The 20103-nt window shown below is 53.5% G+C and overlaps 1 protein-coding gene across 1 annotated transcript in view; it reads left to right on the forward strand.

The window, feature by feature from the left end:
- Window positions 1-17879, forward strand: part of CSMD2 (CUB and Sushi multiple domains 2) — a 245256-nt gene extending 227377 nt beyond the window's left edge. The window contains exons 59-72 of the mRNA XM_051794414.1: window positions 444-620; window positions 1985-2164; window positions 3652-3825; window positions 4826-4999; window positions 6843-6916; window positions 7657-7768; window positions 9533-9712; window positions 10202-10267; window positions 10786-10947; window positions 11079-11191; window positions 11908-11995; window positions 12745-12883; window positions 13979-14151; window positions 14994-17879. Coding sequence (XP_051650374.1) covers window positions 444-620; window positions 1985-2164; window positions 3652-3825; window positions 4826-4999; window positions 6843-6916; window positions 7657-7768; window positions 9533-9712; window positions 10202-10267; window positions 10786-10947; window positions 11079-11191; window positions 11908-11995; window positions 12745-12883; window positions 13979-14138 — 1799 coding nt within the window. The 3' untranslated portion in view covers window positions 14139-14151; window positions 14994-17879. The remainder of the gene's footprint in view (window positions 1-443; window positions 621-1984; window positions 2165-3651; window positions 3826-4825; window positions 5000-6842; window positions 6917-7656; window positions 7769-9532; window positions 9713-10201; window positions 10268-10785; window positions 10948-11078; window positions 11192-11907; window positions 11996-12744; window positions 12884-13978; window positions 14152-14993) is intronic.
- Window positions 17880-20103: the final 2224 nt, after the last annotated feature.

Raw genomic sequence — 20103 nt, forward strand, 5'->3', positions numbered from 1 at the left:
AGGGACTCCAGGCTTGGCACCACTGCTTTGTTAAGCTGTGGGACCACGAGGCTGATTATTGCAGGATAAGGCCCTGCAGTAAATGGACACAAGTCCATCAGGCAGGGGGGATTCTCCCAGGATGTGCCTGGGAGAGCAGCAGGGCTGGAGCTTCAGTGGATGCAGGGACAGAGTGTTTTCCAGTCCCCTGAGAGAGATGCAGATCCTTGGAAGGGCAGAGCCCTGCTCTGAGCTGGGGAGTGGTCTGGGGATCCTGCTGCGTTGATGCAGCTGCTTTTCCATGGAACAGCCCCTTCCCTCTGAGCTGATCCAGCAGCTCTGCAGCACATCTTGCTTTCACTGAGAACAGTTCACTGCAGGAGGAAAGCCTCGTTTTTTGGGGGGGTCGTTTGTGTTTCGTGGTGGTTTGGTTTTTTTTTTAACTGTGCCATTTTGCTTTCCAGTGATATCCTGTGGGAACCCAGGAACCCCCAGCAATGCCAGGGTCATCTTCAACGACGGCCTGGTCTTCTCCAGCTCCATCATTTACCAGTGCAGGGAGGGCTATTACTCCACAGGGGTGCTGAGCAGGCACTGCACCGTGAACGGGACGTGGACTGGGACCAGTCCAGAGTGCACAGGTGAGCACTGGGATAGATCCCTGGGGGATGAGGGCCCTGGGGACGGGGTGTCTGGGCTCATTGTAGCCTGTGTCACCCTGAGAAACTGTGCTGAGCTGTGTCCTGGCAGCAGCAGAGGCTCAGCCCGTGCTCTCTACCGGTGCCTAATGGAAAAGTCTTGCTTGGAGTTTGTTTTCTTCCAGCTGGATGAAGGGAGCCATGTAATAATTCCGTGATTAGATGTTGGCCAGCCTCGGGGGGCTCTCTGGGGCTGCTCCTGAACGTGAGAGTTCCTGGGAGGAGCCTGAGCAGGGCCCCTGCTCAGAAAAGCCTCAGGGAAGGGGTTGTGCTTCCTGCAGAGGAACGTGGACGGGGCCAAACGTGGCCTTACATAAGAGGCAGTAACTGGGCTGAAGAGGGGGGGACCTGCCTTCCCCCAGCCAGGACCTGACCTGGGTTTGCTTTAATGTTTAATGTGTGTTAATACAGCTTCTTGCAAAGTCTTAATGTGCCATTAAGGTCCCAGCTCACTCCACTGAGGACAGGCACAGCCAGCACATGAGCCAGCAGTGTGGCCAAGAAGGCCAATGGATCCTGGCCTGGCTCAGGAACAGGGTGGCCAACAGGTCCAGGGAAGTGATTCTGCCCCTGCACTCAGCACTGGTGAGCCCACCCCTGGAGTGCTGTGTCCAGTTCTGGGCCCTCAGCTCAGGAAGGACATGGAGGGGCTGGAGCAGGTGCAGGGAAGAGCAACGAGGCTGGGGAAGGGACTGGAGCACAAGTGCTGTGAGGAGAGGCTGAGGGAGCTGGGGGGGCTCAGCCTGGAGAAGAGGAGGCTCAGGGGAGACCTCCTCACTCTCTGCAACTCCCTGACAGGAGGGGGGAGCCGGGGGGGGTTGGTCTCTTTTCCCAGGCAACTCTCAGCAAGACAAGAGGGCTGGGTCTTCAGCTGTGCCAGGGGAGGGTTAGGTTGGATATTAGGAAGAATTTCTTTGCAGAGAGGGTGCTCGGCCATTGGAATGGGCTGCCCAGGGAAGGGGTGGATTCTCCATCCCTGGAGGTGTTTAAGGACAGACTGGATGTGGCATCAGTGCCATGGGCTGGGAACCACAGCGGGGTTGGATCAAGGGTTGGACTTGATGATCTCAGAGGTCCCTTCCAACCCAGCTGATTCTGGGATTCTATGATTCTATGATTCTATGATTCTCCACGTGCCCAGCCCGGCTCCCTCTACGTGCCGTGTGCTCCAAACCCTCCCTTGCCCATGGCCCTCTGACCTGCCTGCCCAAAGCGCTGGGGACCATCAGGTATCTCATTCAGGCAGATCCAGAGGTGTGAGAGGAGGGCTGGGCAGCCAGAAATGCTCCTCCCCTTGCCTTTGGCAGTGATCAACTGCGGCGACCCCGGCGTGCCGGCCAACGGCGTCCGCCTGGGCTCCGACTTCACCTACAACCAGTCCGTGGTGTTCCAGTGCACCCCCGGCTACATGATGGAGTCAGACAGGGCCTCCTCCCTCACCTGCACCAAGGACCGCACCTGGAACGGCACCAAACCCGCCTGCAAGGGTAAGGAGGGGTCCCCAGGCCACCAAAGTTTTTGGGACGAGGTGAAAAGTAGCGGCGACTTGTGCGTCGTGCCCGGAGCCCCCCTGGGTGCTTCTCTGGGCTCTGTCCTTCCATCTCTCCCCTGTTTATGGCTCTTACACCATCTATCACATTTTACAGCACGAACACCCTGCTATCTTTAAGTCCATCAATCACCACACTGTGCCTGGGAGGGAGACAGCTGCTCTTACCTGTGTGGTAGAGAGGGAAGAGCGAAGCCCAGGGAGCAAAGTGACTCCTTCCTCTTCACAAAAGCTCAGATCAAACTCCACTGAAATATTGTGTTTTGCAAGCACACGCTTCTTGGCATCGTCTGGAATCATCTGAAAAATGTTTCCTCTGAGCCTTTTCATTATTCCTCTGTTCTGAGATTGCTCCTGTGGTTCAGAGATAGAAAAAGGAAATAATAAAGCAGTTGCTGGGCAGGCTGGATCTCTTCTGTGAGTGTTTTACTCACCCACCAAGTGCAGATAAGACTTGTAGCAGCATCTGTGCACTTCTTTAGCAATCTGGAAAATTCACCTGTCATCATGCTGATACAAATACAGACCACAGAGGAACTTTATAATGCACTGCAGCTCCTTCAGAGGCTGTAAAGAGCAATTCTTATGCTGCTCTTTCATTCTCTGCACTGAGCTAATGCTGCAGGAATAATCCAGAATGTGGCCAAGAGTCATGTTTGGAGGCCAGGCTGATCTGCACAGGTTTAGCATCTCTCCCAATGCTCCCCTGAGCTGAAAAGCAAAGCACTGCAAAAATGTCATATTAAACCACCCCAGAGTGGATGAAATACCGACAGGTTGTTGCTTTAGCTGCTGATCTGAAGCTCAGCCAGGTTGTCCAAAACGTATCAATCTCCCAGGGAATCCAAGATGAGTTTTCACACCAAGTCAGGGCAGGTTCTTCCCTTCAGCTGGAAATGAAGTGACTCTGATTTGGAGAGAGATCAGGGAAAATGGTTCTTCCCCCAGAGGGTGGTTGGGCACTGCCCAGGCTCCCCAGGGCAGTGGGCACAGCCCCAAGGCTGCCAGAGCTCCAGGAGGGTTTGGCTGATCCTCTGAGGGACAGGGTGGGATTGTTGGGGTGTCTGTGCAGGGCCAGGGGTTGGGCTGGTGATGCTTGGGGGTCAGCATTTTCTATGGTTTGGTTAACTCCAGACTTCAAAGTAAAATCCTGGAGTTTTCACCCCCGTCTGTGCCATGTATATACTTCCCCTTTTCCCCTATAGAAGTCTCTTGCCTGAAAGTTTCTCTTGGCTGTTGAGATAAAATTATGGGAAAGGGTGGGGGAAGCCTGGAAATCAGATTTTAGATTTTTGTGGTGGCTCAAACCACCACACCAGGAGATGCCCTTAGAGGGCAGACCGTGGCTTTGACCCTACACGACCGTGCCCTTCGTGGAGAAGCGACGGAACTGAGCCTGCTTTTGTCTTTTGTCTCCCCCCACAGCCATCACCTGCAGAGCCCCCCAGGCCATTCCCAATGGGAAGGTGGTGGGCACGGATTTCAGCTGGGGGGCCAGTGTGAGCTATGCCTGCCTGGAGGGGTACCAGCTGTCCCTGCCCGCCGTGCTGACCTGCGAGGGCAACGGCACCTGGAGCGGGGACGTCCCCCAGTGCTTCCGTGAGTAGGAGCCCAGCCAGGGGCCGGGAGGATCCTGCCCCAAAACCCGCTGGTTTGATGCCCTTTCCATCACCTCTGCTCCCAGTGGGGCTGGTTTTAGTGGCTGGTTTTAGTGGCTGGTTTCAGTGGCTGGTTTCGGTGGCCCTGCTGTGCCTCCTGCCCCGAGCCCAGGGGAAGTCGGGCATGAGCTGAAGCCAGTGGGGATTTTTCTTGCTGTGATGATGCCTGAAGTGCCTCTGCCCCAAGGTCTGAACGCTCTGCCCACCTCCCACAGCAGCCAGATTGCTGGGGCACTGGTTTGCCACCTGTAAGGGGGTGGCCCTGGGGACACTGTTGGCAATAGAGATGTGAGGTCACACTTGGAACAAACCTGAGGATTTTCCTCCAAACTGGGTGCTTGTCCAGTGTCTCCCCAGTGGCTGGATCTGCTGCAGTCAGGGCTCCTGGAACTGCCAAAGGCCGTGGGGAAAAAGCCTTTGGCCAAGAGCTCTGTGTCTCTGTGACAGCAGGAGTTGGGAATGTTTTGTGAGGGCAGAGTGGGGCTGGGTGGAAACCTGTGTGCCTGATACAGGAACTGATGCCAAAAACTACCAGTTCAATGTCTCCTAATGCCAAAGGCAGCTCTGAGTTCCTTTTCCAGTGGCTGGCAGCTGCACAATAGCCATTTTCATATTAAATCACACAAAGCCCTCCCCGTGTTCCTTGCACCTTTCCCTGGATCCTGGATAATTAGTGTGACACAGAACCAGGTAGCAAAGTGACATGGTGCAATTAGGGAGACATTTGGAAGCTAAGCCTGCTTTTAGGGGGGAAAAAGAGAGGAAAAAAGGGAAAAGATGGGGGAGAAGGTGCAAGTTAATTACCAGGATTACAAGGAGAGCAGGCAGTCATGGAGTTGGTGGCAGAGTTTGGGCCGTTCACAGACCAGTCTGTAGCTTATTAACACTCCTTTCTCCTGAGGCGGTTCATGGCCATCCTGTTGTCCCTTTGCCCGTTCCAGCTGTGTTCTGTGGTGACCCAGGGACCCCAGCCCAGGGCAGGAGGGAGGACAGAGGCTTCACCTACCGCTCCTCCGTGTCCTTCTCCTGCCTGGCCCCGCTCGTGCTGGTGGGCTCAGCCCGGAGGTTCTGCCAGTCTGACGGGACGTGGAGTGGGACCCAGCCCAGCTGCATAGGTAAGGGAAGAGCTCTGGGCCCTCACCCAGCTCCCCTGGTTTTCTTTTGGTTCTTTTCTTTTTGGTTTTCTCTTCTGAGTTTGCAGAAACGAGAAAGTGGGGACGTGAAGGGATGCTTTTGGTTTGTGGGCACTGGCTGATAAACAACCCCTCTCCTTCTCCTCACTGCTTAGATTCCCATCCCTGGCAGTGTCCAAGGCCAGGCTGGAGCAACCTGGTCTAGTGCAAGGTGTCCCTGCCCATGGCAGGGGGGTGGAACTGGATGATTTTTAAGCTCCCTTCCAACCCAAACCTTCCTGGGGCTCAGTGTGTGGACAGAAACCAAACTCCCCCAGCTTGCCTTGCTGAGCTGCAGCCTTGGGATTCAGGCTGACATTTCCACACCTTCCTCAGGTGCTCATCTTGAACCCTGTGACACCTCTGGGAGGTCTGTAACCAGAACTACTCCCAGCATTCTTGGCCTGTTTGAAGCCCTGGCTGCACTCCTGAGCTGCAGGACTCCTGTGATAAAGGGCATCACCACCATCCCCCCACATGGGCAATGGGGAGAAACACATCCATGGGGCTGTTCCCCGTGGATTTCAGTCCTTCTGGTTCCATCCTGAATGCACCACCAACTACAGCAATGCCAAAAGAGTCACGGCCTGAACCTCCAATTGGTTTCACCAGGAGCTTTCTCACATCCAGGGGGCTGAGAGCACCTGCTCCTGTGCTGGAAATGTTGGATTGGAATGCTTCAGTGCTTCCTTGCAGATCCTTGTCTGGGATCCTGTTGGACATGTGTGGGACCCACCTCTCAGAGGGCTGAACCAGCCAACCCTGCTCCTGCTGCTGAGGGAATGTGCTGAGGGTCTGTCTGCCCAAAGCAAACCACGAGGAGGGAGATTGGATATTAGGGAAAATTTCTTCGTGGGAAGGGTTGCCAAGCCCTGGAAGAGACTGCCTTGGGGGGGGGATTTAAAACCCAAAATGTAGGTGTGGCATTTAGGGACTTGGTTTAATGCCAGTGCTGGGGGAATGGTTGGACTCAATGATCTTCAAGGTCTTTTTCCAACCTTAATGGTTTATTGATCCTGTGAAAGGAAGAGAATTGTGTGTCTGCAAAACCTCACCCCAGGATGGCAGTTTGTGACCCAAACAGCTGTACCCCAAGTGCTGTATTTATTCAGATCTCACCCATTTTTGGATACTTTGAGCTTCCAGCACCCAGACCTTGCCCAGGCACAGCCAGGAGGCCGAGGCTCTGCCCTCATCCATCACCCTGTGCCTCCCCCAGCCAGGGGGCTCTTTCTCTCTTTATTTTCCAGGCAGTGATTTATCAGGGGGCTCCCATGGAAACTGCAGCAGTGACAAATGACAGCAGCTTCAGCAGAGCCAAAGGATGGGAGATGAATTAGCCCCAAATCAGCCACGTTCTGTGGCCCTTGTTTAGTCACTCCCCACATCCCCAGGGCCTGGAGACAGCGCCGTGGCCGTGGGAAGGGACTGATGAGTCACATCCTGAGGAATAAAGGCCTAAAAATAAACAGTGGAAGCACAGAAGTTGTGCTCTGCTCTCCTCTGGCTGCAGGCTGGGGGCAGCCACTCCTGCCCCACTGTTGGCTTTGGGGGGACTTAGTTTATTCCTTGCCTTCCACAGTCCTGTTAATGGGGATATTTCGAGAGGTGTTTGCGGTGAGCGAGTGGAAGAAGGAAGGCTGGGAATCCTGGGATGCTCCAGCTCCCTGCTCCCCCAGCCAGGCCCTGGAGCATCCCAGCACTGCAGCTGAGCAGAGGCACAGCAGGGTGTGTGTGCAGAGCTCTGGGGTGGCCCCTCCTTTACCCCCTCTCCCTGTTTTTGCAGACCCCAGCCTCACCACGTGTGCGGACCCCGGCGTGCCTCTCTTTGGGATGCAGAACAATTCCCAGGGATACCAGGTACTGCCAGGGCAGTGGGATCCCCCCAACCTGCTGTGCTCAGCCCCTGCCTGAGCCCTGGCACAGATCTGTGAGTCCTCCTGGGATGGTGTGATCCCAGTGTCAGACCCCGGGCTGTGTTTGTGCAGGATTAACCAGCACTGCATTGTACATGATATTAATTGCAGTGCTAATTAGTAGTTATTGGTGTAATTACTCCTCACATTTCCATTAATTTTCAGTCCAAATTCCACAGGTGTTTCCCTTTATCTCAGCTCCCATGCAGCAGGAAATCTGTGGAATGGAGGGAGAGAACCCAAAGGGATGCCCTGAGGTGCTCCCTCTCCTGCTGTCCCTGTGGGTGCCCATTCCCTGTTGGGAGAGTTGATTCCATGTGGTTACCCCATGCCAAGTGGATCCTGCAGTTTTGCTGCTAATTAGTTATCTTAATCCTGGGGGTTAATGAACTAATTTTAGGTTTTAATTAATACTGAGACACTACAAGTCTGACTTTTGTCTGAGCTGGCAGTCGGGAGCTGGCACTGGAGTGGAGCTCCCTCTGGAGCTGCTGGGGGGGCTGGGGCAGAGTGTGACAGGGAAATGCTCCTTAAAGGGGCTCCAGGAGAGCTGGAGAGGGACTTGGGACAAGGGCCTGGAGTGACAGGACGAGGGGGGAATGGTGAACATGGAAAATTCTAGAAGCGCCTTTTTCTCCCGGCGTGGCACTGGGGGAGTTCAGTGTTTCCCTGCCCTTGGAACAGGTGGGAAGCATCATCTTTTTCAAGTGCCAGAAGGGGTACCTGCTGCAGGGCTCCACCACCAGGACCTGCCTCCCCAACCTGACGTGGAGCGGCGTCCAGCCCGACTGTGTCCGTAAGTCCTGGGCATGGCACAGGGAGCCAGAGCCTGGAGCCAGGCTGGGGTTGGTACTGGCTCAGGAGAGCTGGGAATTCAGGAGGGAGCTGGGAGAAAACACATTCTTGGAGGAAATATATCAGATTTTAGGAAGGTTGGGAGATGAGGAAGAAGTTCTCCCCTGGGAGGGTGGGGAGGGCCTGGCACAGGTTGCCCAGAGAAGCTGTGGCTGCCCCATCCCCAGAAGTGTCCAAGGCCAGCTTGGAGCAACCTGGGCTAGTGGAAGGTGGAACTGGATAATTTTTGAGCTCCCTTCCAACCCAAACCCCTCTGTGACTCTCCAACACTCTGTGATAAAAGGGAGCTCACTCCATCCCTTCTCTCCTGACGTTGCACCAGCAGCCACTTGTGATTTCAGATGAGATTTTCATTGCCTGTCCCTTCCTCAGAGACACAGTTGTCAGGTGAAATGTTGTTTTGTGCTCCTGAAAGCCCATTTGGTGGCAGAGCTGTGAGCTGGCCCTGGGGAGCAGGTTAACATTTAACCAGGAGGGCTCTCCAGCAGAGCAGAGCTTCTCCTCCTCCTCTTTGGGAACGTGCTGCTCTTCCCTTTAAGCTGTCCATCATCTCCCTGCTACAGCAGGAGGAGTTTATTTTAATGTGTTTAAGTGGTGATACCCATCCTGCCCTCTGGGTCATGAGTATTAAAAAGCTCTTTCCTCTCCCTCGTGAGGTGGTTTACTGGGGAGATATTTTTCCACTAACAAGCCCTGTGGATGCTTGTTCTGTGAACAGAACAACTGGGACACCCAGCTTTAAATGCTCTGACATGTGGCATCAGGGGACAGGGGGTGGCTGCTCTGGAAGGAGCTAATGAGTGCTGGGGCTCCCAAACCATATGAGTTCAGGTCACTCTTCCAGCTCTCTGGGGTTTATATTTCCTCCTCTGTGAAAGGAGGGCGATGCTGGTACCTCCTGAGGGCTGCCAAGGGTTTGTTTTCAATTAGGAGCAGTTGGAGAGCTGCAGGAAGGACAAAGCTGTGAGCCTGTGAATCTGCAGGGAGAGGGAGAGGGAGCTTCCCTGCTTTGGGATTTACTGGTTTGGAGTCGTAACATCTCAGGGAAGGGGGTGACACATTTGCAGGAGCTGCTGGAGCAGTGTTGGAACGTGCTCTGGGGACAGGGAGCTGGACAAGCTCTCATTCAGCCTCTGTGGCCAAATCCTGAGAGTTATTGAGCAGTTACAGGGATTTCTGACCACTGCACACCTCGCTGGGTGATGCTGTGGGCAGCTGGGAGCACGTGATTAGTAGGTCCCATGAAGAGAGGTGGTATAAAAGCCCTCACTGGAATCACTGGCTTAATTTACCAGCTCTTGGTGTCCTGCAAAGGCAGTTTCCAGTCTGCAGATACACCTGGGGCTCAGTTCTGGGCTCAGAGCTCAAAGGAAGGTGCTTTAACATCCTTTGGTTTTGGCTTTTTCCCTTAAAAGTAGGGGATGCCCACTTTTTGGGCAGAGCCAAATTTTCAGTTCATAGAGCTGAGTGAAGGGTCCTCTGAGAGCTTTATCCAGCAAGAGCAATCCCAGCCATGGGAATCTTCTCATTAATTCACCTGGCTGGGAAGAATCCAGGCATGGCATTTCTCAGGGAGCAGGGAAAGCTGTTGGGTAGAAGCTCTTCCAGGAGGTTTCTGTCCCTGCTGACACCCTGGTGTCCCTCTCTGGCCTCCCTGTGTCCCATGGGTGATGTCCCTCAGCCCTGTTTCCCTTGTCCCTTCCAGCTCACCACTGTAAGCAGCCGGAGACACCTTCCCATGCCAACGTGGGAGCTCTGGATTTGCCATCCCTGGGCTACACCTTGATCTACTCCTGCCAGAGCGGGTTCTACCTCACCGGAGGCTCCGAGCACAGGACCTGCAAAGCCGACGGCAGCTGGACAGGAAAACCCCCCATCTGCCTGGGTAAAGCCCTGGGCAGGGGGTGCCAATGGGGCTGTGTGTGCCCAGGGGACACTGCAGCCCTCAGCCCCCCACCAGAGCCCTGTGTTTGTCTCCTGGTTGTGGAGCCCACAGGCCTTTGATGTCCCGCAAAGGCAGTTTTCGGTCTGTGGATAAAGACCCAGGGACTCAGTTTTGGGGTCAGGGTTCAGAGGTGTCCAGAGCATCATTTGGGTTTGGCATTTTTTGCCCTCGGAAGGGGAGGAAAATCAGAGCCTGGTTTTCAGTTGGTGGGAGCTGGAGCCAAGGGAAGGGTCTCTCCAGCCAGAGGATCCCCCAGAGCCACCTGAGGGGCTTCACACGGGTGGTTTGGGTCTGGAAGCACCTTCTTTGTCCTTCACCTCACCCAGCTTTTACCTGCCACAGAGGAGCAGTCATGGTCTAACCTTGACACAGAGCTGTTTGGCTCTCCTGGGGGGTGGGAGCTCACCCTGGATCTTCCCTCTCTTGCAGCCGACGTCCGTCCCAGCGGGAGGCCCGTGGGCACCGCGCGGGACCCGCCGCTCGCCAAGCTCTCAGGTACACAGTGGGATCATTCCCGTGGGACACAGCAGTGACCTTGGCACATCCAGCCCTGCCCAGCCCTTCTCAAACCCAGATCCTTGCTGGGAGCAGCCCATGTGCCCCACCCTGTCCGTGCTTCCCTGGAGAAGTCGTGCATCAGCACCCGCTGCCCTCCCCGGGGCATTCCAGAGATTCCAGGGTTGGACACTCAACCCTTTTTTTTTTTTTTTAAATAGGTTGTGTTAGCTTTTCCTAATAAATTATTTTGGGGGTGGGGTTCTTTTTAAAGCTTTCACGCTGATTTTTTGTCAGAACGACCAAATTAAGGTCACGGGGTCGTTCATTCTCCTCTCCTTGGCTTCATCCTCAGCAGTGATGGCACAGGGAGAGGGTGGGATTTGAGACATTTAATTATGTATCTGTGACTTGAAAGAAAGAAAGAACTTCTCCTCTATTTTGATTCCTGAAAAAACCCCTGGAAATCCATGGCAATGCTGCTGTTCTGGTGCATTCCCAACCGCTGTGCTTTCCAGTGCCTGCGGACGTGTTCGCGAGGAACTCCCTGTGGAAAGGCTCCTACGAGTACCTGGGCAAGAAGCAGCCTGCCATGCTGTCTGTCACCAGCTTCGACCCTGCCACCAGTAAAGTCAATGCCACCCTGATAGACCACAGTGGTGTGGAGCTCCAGGTGTCTGGTGAGGACACGAGGTGGCCTCTCGTGGGGATTGACGCTCGTCCCGGGGTTGGTTGGTCCCCCCCTGAGGTGACGAGGGGGGTTTCTCTGCCCCCTCAGGCAGAAAGTCAGTGACTTCCACTTCTTTGGCAGGCATTTACAAGAAGGAAGACGTGCACCTGCTCCTCCAGGTTTACCAGATCATGGGGCCGGTGGAGATCTTCGTCAACAAGTTCAAGAACGATAAATGGGCTCTGGATGGACACGTAAGCGCAGGGGCACCTCGGGCACGAGATCCACCCCCACAATTCCTCCTGCTGCTGTCACAGCCTGGCTTTTCTCTCCCTGGAGCTGAGGGATAACTCCCTGAGCTGGTGGCAGCATGAGGCTGCTCCAGTGACCAGTCCTTGAGGGGGACACGGGGCGCTTTTCCAGCCCGGGATGTAACGCGGCGTGACAGCTCCTCGTGCTCCCTCGCAGCTGTGCGTGGCTTTATTGCCCCGTGGCTTGAAATCTCTGCGTCTCCCAGACAGCACTTGAGGAGAAGACAACGTGATTAATTCCATTTTAACGTTTTATGTCTGCTAAACATCAAGCAAAAAGAGCTAATGGAGCCAAGTCCTCACCCCCCCTGCGAGCTTCCCGTGCCCTTCAGAGATCCACTGGAGCTTGGCAGAAATGTGCATCTGCTTGACCCGTGGCCAGTGGTGGCCCAGAGCCTTTGTTCCCCCTCTGGGATCAGCAGTGTCTGGTGGAGTTTATTGCAAACAGGATTTTTTTGTTGTTGTTTTCCCTCCTCCGAGCCGTGAGGGCCTCGAGCTGTCGGGCACCGAGAGGCCTCCCGGAGCACCGCGGTTTTCCGGGGAATTAAATCAAATTAACTCCATGCCTGAGCTTGCAAAGGGCTGTGCTGTGAGATGGGTGTGAAAGCCCGGGGAGGTGCTGGGCAGACGGGCTGATCTCCCCTCTCCTGTCACTGCAGGTCTCGTCGGAGTCTTCGAGCGGCACCTTCGTGTACCAGGGCTTCGTGAGGGGCAAAGGCTTCGGGCAGTTTGGTCTCCAGAGACTCGGTAAAATTCCTCAGATTGGGGCTTTTTCCCCTGGATTCTGCCCTGGTGGTGGTGGAGGGTTTCAAACAGGGAGTGTTTCTCCTGTCCTTGAATTTTCAGCCCTTCTGCTGAACCCGCCCTGGGCGGGAGATTGTGGGAGGCAAAACAGCACAACAACGAAATTTGTGATGTGAAGCCTGTAAACAGGCTGCTGCTCCAAGACAGAAAGGGGTTTTGGAGCCACAAAAAGCACCTGGACAAAAAAAAACCCAAACCCATAGTTTTTCTCTACATTGCCAAATTCTGACAGGCCCAAGCCCTGTTTCTGCCACAGAAAGTGTCTCTGTCGCCCTTTCAGAAATCCCAGAGGCTCCTGAGGGCTTAAAACAGACAAAGTTTAAGCCCCTAAATATCTCTTAAAATGTGCTTTGAGCTTTTAATCTCTTTCTTGGGATTTTTGGGATGTTCTCACCTTTATGGAGAATTAGGTTGCTCATTATTGCATTTCAAAGTCTCCCCTTAAAGCCCAGCTTTATGCGTCCAGGTTGGAACATTTTGGCAAGATAAATCTATTTACATCTCCCTTTAATTGCAGCCCTAAATAAATGATGCTGTCTAAGCTGGGCTGGATCTCCAGGCCGTCCTTCATCTGCAGCTCAGCAGCTTTCCATTGCCTTTTCCAGCACCACTTCCAGTTGCTGGAAGCCCCCAGCAAAGCCCATTTTCTTGCAGTGCTGGTTTGAAATGTGTTCTTTTCTGCTGCGTTTCAGACCTCAGCATGATGGAAACGGATCCTGAATCCATAGGACACCACTTTGCATCCAACAGCAGCTCCGTGGCAGCCGCCATCCTCGTGCCTTTCATCGCCCTGATTATTGCAGGGTTTGTGCTTTATCTCTACAAACACAGGTGGGTTTTGGGGGGCAGGAGACAAATTTGGGGGGGCCTCTCACAAACGTTGAGCTGGACTTAAAATCCCACCCCCTTAGACCTCTTTTAATTCAGAAGGTGAAAAAGTAACGAAGCAGAGCCCCGTGGAGGGGTGAGGGCTTGGGAGGAGAGAGCAGTGAGAGGGTTTCTGACCATTAATAAGATTTGTGGCCACTTTAAGGAGGATGGAGCGAAGTAAATTCCACGCTCCAGTGTTCAAGCTGGCCTTGCATGTGTTGTAAATTAGTATTTTCTCCTGATCAGGGTGTTGCTGTGGGAGCTCTGCAGAGGGAGGGTGCCCAGGGTTGCAGCAGCACCCACGAGCTGCTCTGCTGCAAATCCACAGTCAGATTTATCTGCCTCATCCCCAGGGGTTTGCCTTCCTCAAAAGCAGCTCTTTCTTTTTCTTTCTCTTCTTTTTCTCTTTCTTTTTCTTTCTCTTTCTTTTTCTTTCTCTTTCTTTCTTTCCTTCTTTCTTTTCTTCCTCTCTCTTTCTCTTTCTCTTTCTCTTTCTCTTTCTCTTTCTCTTTCTCTTTCTCTTTCTCTTTCTCTTTCTCTTTCTCTTTCTCTTTCTCTTTCTCTTTCTCTTTCTCTTTCTCTTTCTCTCTTTCTCTCTCCCTTTCTCCCCTTCTTTCTTCTCTCTTTCTCTCTCCCTTTCTCCCTTTCTTTCCTTCCCTCCTTCCTTCCATCCTGTCTCCCCTCTCTCCCAAGGCCAGGTGGGATGGGGCTCTGAGCAACCTGGTCTAGTGGAAGGTGTCCCTGCCCATGGCAGGGGGTGGAACTGCAGGAATGGCCTGGAGCTGTGTCAGGAATGTTTAGGTGGGATTTTAGAAAAAGGTTCTTCCCCCAGAGGCTGGTTGGGCACTGCCCAGGCTCCCCAGGGCAGTGGGCACAGCCCCAAGGCTGCCAGAGCTCCAGGAGGGTTTGGCTGATCCTCTGGGGCACAGGGGGTGACTTTTGGGGCTGAGCCCGTGCAGGGCTGAGAGTTGGACTGGATGCTCCTTGTGGGTCCCTTCCCACTCAGGACTCTCTGTGACTGTGTGACCTCTGTGGGTTTGCTCTCCCCTGCTGCAGGAGAAGACCAAAAGTCCCGTTCAATGGCTATGCTGGCCACGAGAACACCAACGTGAGGGCCACCTTCGAGAACCCCATGTACGACCGGAACCTGCAGCCCACGGACATCATGGCCAGCGAGGCCGAGTTCACAGTGAGCACGGTGTGCACGGCAGTATAGCACCCACCCCCTGGTGAGTGAGCTGGGGCACTGCTGGGCCCCCCTCTGGCACCCCAAAACCACGGCACCGTGGCCTGCTTGGCTTGGAAGGGATCATAAGGGTCGTGTCACCCCATCACCCTTCTGCCGCTGCTAGCCCAGGTTGCTCCAACCCAGCCTTGGACACTCCCAGGGGTGGGGCAGCCACAGCTTCTCTGGGCAGTCCATTCTAGCCCCCCCCCACCCTCACAGAGAGGATTTTCTTCCCAGTGTCCCACCTAACCCTGCCCTCTGGCAGTTTTGAAGCCGTGGGTCAGAGGAGCCCCTGGAGCTGTTCAGATGGCCCAAAAGACTTTGTGGTTCTTCCTGGGCCAGGAGCTGGACTCAGTCCTTGTGGGATTGAGCTCAGGATATTCTGATTCTAAGAGATCATCTCAACACAGGGCCAAACCCAGAATCCCAGAATCCCAGACTATGCCAGGCTGGAAGGGACCCACAAGGATCACTGAGTCCAACTCCTGGCCCTGCATGGGACCATGTGCTGGCTGCTGGTTGGGAACCTCTTGGAGACCAGTGGCCAAGCAAGTGCCTGTAAAGCTGTGGTGAGAACAGTCCAAAGGGGAAGGAAGAGTCGGGTCTGTAAGAGGGAGCATTCCCTGGGTGAATCCTGACGGGATTTTGCTCAGTGATCAGGGATTTCAAAGTTTTACTGCAGAGAGACATCACTTCGTGTCATAATCAAAAGCACCCTGTGGCCTGTAGAGCCCTTCCAGACTGGAATGTTCTCAGTTTAGGATAAGGAAGCCATTGCAGGCTCTCCCAGCATTTCTGTGTGTTAATAACAGGCTGTTTGCTTTTCCTTTCCCCCCATCCCAGATCGCTCCGGGGTCGGCGTCTGGTGGATGATTGTGTTTCACCTCACTAGTCTCCATCCATCCCCTGCCCATCTCCCTCCTCCCAACCTTTTGCTGAGGCTGTGGAGAAGCTGCTGCACCTCGTTGGACTTTGTGTGACCTCCTGAGGGACCGCTGGGTTTGTCCCCTGCCGTCCTTCCCCGCTCTCCATCCTGGATCACGAAGCCAACCAAAGGTCTGCTCCTGCTCAGCTCCTCCCTCCCCACCCTGCCAGGGGGGCTCAGCCCAACTTCCCTGGGCAAGGGGAGCACCTGGGAAGGCTTTTCCAACCTGCTGCTGGTGGTGTGTTCCCAGAGGGAGCCGTGGGATGTGTGGGGGGCCCCACCAGCTGCCCCCCAACTCTGGGAAGAGCTTGGGCAACAAAGGGGTTGTGCACAAGGTGCTGACTGGATTTATGGACAACACCAGGATGGGAAAGGATGAGCTCTTGTTCTGTCTGTGTTTGGGCTTGTGGGATATTTGTTTGTGGTTTTTTCTACCCCCCCAGGGCTCTGGCAGAGGAAGGGTTTTCAAATGGGACCCTCCCGATGGGAAAAGCGAAACTTTGGAAGCTTTTTCCCCTCTTCCCCGTTTCTTTTTCCTTTGGGCATTCTTGCTGGGGTTTTTTCTGCCCTGTGTTCGTTCCTGCAGCTCTCAGGACTGGGGAGGAAACACTCCCCCTCTCCCTGGCTGCTGATCTGAGCTGTGTCCAAACCCCCTGACCAGGAAACCGCTGACAGACACCGAGGGACAAAAACCTCTTTAAAAAGAACTCTTAACAAATCCTGATTTTCCCCCCCAAAAAGCCTTTGCCCTTTTCATATTGATCCTCCAAAATGGCAACTCCAAATGAGAGTTTTAATTTCTCTCCAGAGCTGCTCCCTTTATTTCCCAGGGGCACAGAGGTTGCCTTGGCTTTCAGGGGAGCAGATAAGGCAGCTTGACATTTCTCCTGCCTTAGAAGACAACGAGGCTTTGGCGAGTTTGGCCTCCTCTGATGAGGAGCAGAGCTGCTCTTGTTGATCCAGGCTTTGAGGCTGTTTGCTCTGAGGGCCCCTTTTTGGAGCCAGGGGAGGCAGCAGTGGCATTTCCCAGGTGAGAAGTGAAATCCTGTGTCACCGAGGCAGCTTCCTCCTGCAGGAGACTCCAAGGGAAATCAGCATTAAACCTCGAGGGTGGTGTTTACATCCATGCTCACACATCCAAGCACTAGTTTTTTTCCCCTCCCTGATGTCAGCTAAGGTTCTGCCTAATGAAAACCACAGGGTAGGTTTGTTTTTTTATTTTTCCCTGGTTTGTTTATTCTTTTACTCTGTGTGTGTGTGTGCGTGTGCGTGTGTATATGTATATAAATATATATTATTTTTTTTACTTCTGTCTCTTATTCAGTGCTCTTAGAGTAAAGCAGCATTCTCCAGCCTCGTGGCTGGACAGCCAGCCTGCCAAAAAAAATGCCACCTCCGCTGCCCAAAGCAGGAAAAGGTGCTGGGATTCCTCCCTGAGGGGTGGGAGAAGGAGCCAGAGCCCTGATCCTACGTGGGCAGGGGTCAGTGGGCAGGGGTCAGGGAGGTGCTGCCCACGTGGGGCTGGGCACACAGGGAGCCCAGGGCAGGCTGAGCCGTGTCCTGCAGCAGGGAGTGCTCCCAAAAACCCAGGGAGAGGCTTCCAGGCCTGAATTCCATGGGCAGCCAGGCTGGGCTGTCCCTCTGGGGGCTCCCCCAGCTCGCAGGACAAGGACCCCAGAAGGGTCAGGGCCAGAGGGGACCCAGCTGGGCTGGGGGGACACTCAGCTGTGGGGCCAAGGTCTGTCCCCCCTCAGTTTATCAGCCGGGCAACCCCAGGGAGGGCAGAGCTGGGAGATTCCCGTGGATCCTGCAGGGAAGCAGCTGCTTCCTGCCTCCAGCTGGGCTCTCCTGGCCCACCCTTGACCCCCAGGTCCCTTCCAACCTAAATTATCCCGGGATTCGTGCCCCTGGCCAAAGCCACCCCCTGCTCTGTCCCTGCTGCTCCGGCACCCGCCGTGTCCCAGCTCCTCTCCCAGTTCCCAAAATCCCAACCCCTCCGTGGCAGCAGAGCTTGGAGCCCTCCAGGTTCCTGTCCCTGAGCTCCAGAAAAGCCTCTCCAGGCTGGGAAGGTGCCAAACCCCCCGAGGGTGCTCTGTGTGGAGAGCAGGGATGGCCACACATAACGCACACGTTGGCTCTCCAGACCTTCCCGTGGAATAACCAGGAGAAACTCGAGTCAAGGTGTGTAAAAATAACCCCAAATTATTTAAACACCCATGCAGGGGGAGAGGGGAAGCTCTGCCTAAACAAGACTTGCTGCTTTTGACCCATTTAAGTACCTTTTTCTGCTGTTGCCCAAGTAGCAAAGGAAGTGGAAGGGGGTTTATCCCGATTTTTTTGCAAGCTGGCTGGGACCTGATGCGTGACATTTCTCCATCCTTGTGCCCAGAGGACTTGCATTATGTTAAAAAAAAAAAAAAAAAAAAGAAATGAAAAAGGTAAAAAAATAAACAAAAAAGAAAAAAAAAAAAAAGTAAAAAAAAAAACACAAAAGGAAGAAAAACTAACAAAAAAAAAGAAAAAAAATCCCTCTTTTGTACAGAGATATATTTTTATGAATCAGAAGTTTGTACAGTTAAAAAAACCCAATGTAAATGTTTTTTTCATTATTGTAGTAAACAGTAGTGGAAGATCAGCTTTTTTTTGTAAATGTAATAAAATGTATAAATCTGGTTTACATAAAAGTGTACATATGTAATCTATACATACACCTGGCTTGTCTGCAGTATATACAATTTAATTTATCTGTCTCTGTATATGAGGCTTTTCCTTGTGTTCAGGCATCCTTTGCTGAATTTGAAAGCTATTTTAAATTTTTGACTTCAAAATAAAATATAAATTTTTGCATTGCTTTTCTTACATTTCCTGCTGCCTTTTTCGTGGAGCTGCCAAAGCCTTTTATTTTCCCCAGGATCCTCTGGATTCTCACACAAACACACACACACGTGAGGTTCCTGATGTTCCAGCTGCTTGGAAGCACATCCCAAGGAGGAAAATTGGGAAGGTTCAGGCAAGACCAACCCTTTTCCCCATCACCAGTGGGAATTCCAGGGGAATTCAGCCTGGATGTGGTCCCTGCTCTGTGGAGGCAGCAGCTCATCCGTAGGGAATGAGACCAACCCAACATCTGCCCTCCCTCTCCCTGCCCTCCCTCCCTTCCCAGCTCTCTGCACTGATGGGATGTGATGTTATTCCAGCTGGGATGTGATTTAATTCCAGCTGTGCTCCCCCCTCCAGCCAGGAATGGATGCTCAGGCTCTTGGCAGCTCCTGCCTCTCTGTCAGGGCACATCAGCAGAGCCCCTTCTGAAATCAGGAGCTCAAAGGTCCTCCAGGAAACAAAGGGAAAACCCTGAAATGGGGATTTAGTTCAGAGCCCAACTGCCCTGAGTGGGTGATGTCCCTCTTAATCCAGGGCTGGGGCTGAATTCACGTGGAAAATTAAATTGGCAGGGAATTTTCTGGTTGGAAAAGGACATTACAAATGTGCCTCCCATCAGGAATTGTGAGGGGACCCGAGCTGGCTGAATTTTTTTGGTGTTGAACAGGTACATTGTCACTCCTGGATCCCTCAGTGGGGTTTGGGCTGTGGTTTTGCTCTGGGCTGCACTAAAACCTCAGCACAGGGGTCTCCCATGGGTGCTCCTGTGACACTGGCTCACCTGTAACACCTAAGGAGGCGTTATTAGTTAATTAATTAATAAGTTACCCCTGCAGGGCAGGGCAGGAATCACCTCTGATGATGACTTTTTTTTCCAGGACACAGAATAATCCCCCCTCTGCTGGGGCTGCAGCCACAGGGATGGAGCTCCCAGTCCCTGTGGGATGGCTGCTGTAAATCAGCTTTTCCCCTCCTCCCCTGTTCCCTTGCAGGGTGAGGTGACCTTGGCTGTCAGAGATGCATTAAAAGCAGGTGATGCTGCTCCACCAGCACAGCCAGAGCTCAGCCAAGTGTTTTAACTCTTTGGAGCTGTGGGATTTGGCTCTCTGGGACATCAGGTCTTTGTTTAGGACCTGCCCTGGCCAGGCCAGGAGGTCTGAGCCTGGTTTTAACACCCTGGAGAGCTCTCTGAGGTCCTGTAGCCACCTTGGATTTTGCATTTGGACTTTCCAGGTGCTCCTGGCCATGGAAAAACAGGGTGCAAAGAGCCTCGAGGGCATCATCTGGGGGGTCACTAAGGCACTTAAAGCCCCTTAGGAAAGTTGCCACGAGTTCTTTGGGAAGCTGGGAAAGCGAGGGACGTGCAGAAGGGATGCAGAGAGCTGGGAGCAAAGCAGAAGTGGTTCCCAGGATTTGAGCTGTGCTGGATTATTCTGCATCTCCTTGAGCCCCACTGGGGACAAACACGCTCGGTTTTACCTCCTGGGAAGGTGATAAATTCCTCCCATCCTCCTCTGAGCAGGTGAGTGACAGAAAATCCACCCCAAGGACAGGTGAATGAGCAGCACCCACAGGAAACCTGCCCCAAAATGAGCCCCCAAGTAGGACATGGGTTTGTGTTATTCAGCTGGGATCTTGCAGCTCTGCAGGAGGAGGGAACTTCCCGGAACTTCAGAAACTGTTCCAAGCACTAAGAGGAGAATTTATAGTTCAGTGCTAGGGGGGAAAATGCATAATTCATTCTCCAGGCTTTGGAAGAGCTAAGAAAAAAAAAAAAAGTGGGGTAAAAACTTAAAGAAAAAAAGTGGCATTTGATTTCTGCTGGTGGTGGGAGCTGCAGAGGAGGGCTCAGGGGGCATTCACCTGTCAGGGAGTTCAGCACCCCTGGGGAGCAGAATGGGGTTTACTTGTGGCTGTGGGAATTCAGCACAGGAAAATCCCAGGGAAAGGGTTAAAAGCAAGGGCTGGGAGCAGGCCTGGCTCTCCCTGCTGATCCCAGGGGGATGTGCAGCCAGCCCTGGCCGTGTCCTCATTAGCCAAACTGCTGCAAAGGGCCTGGATTTAGGAAATGTGTGACAATGAAGTGCTATTAGTGTGGGAAAGGAGCTGCTTTAGTTATTTCAGCCCGGAGAAAATTAGTCCTCTGGC

The sequence above is a fragment of the Manacus candei genome, unplaced genomic scaffold (assembly GCF_025592945.1).
Source record: "Manacus candei isolate 608988 ecotype Guabito, Panama unplaced genomic scaffold, ASM2559294v1 h1tg000038l, whole genome shotgun sequence".
Taxonomy (NCBI): domain Eukaryota; kingdom Metazoa; phylum Chordata; class Aves; order Passeriformes; family Pipridae; genus Manacus; species Manacus candei.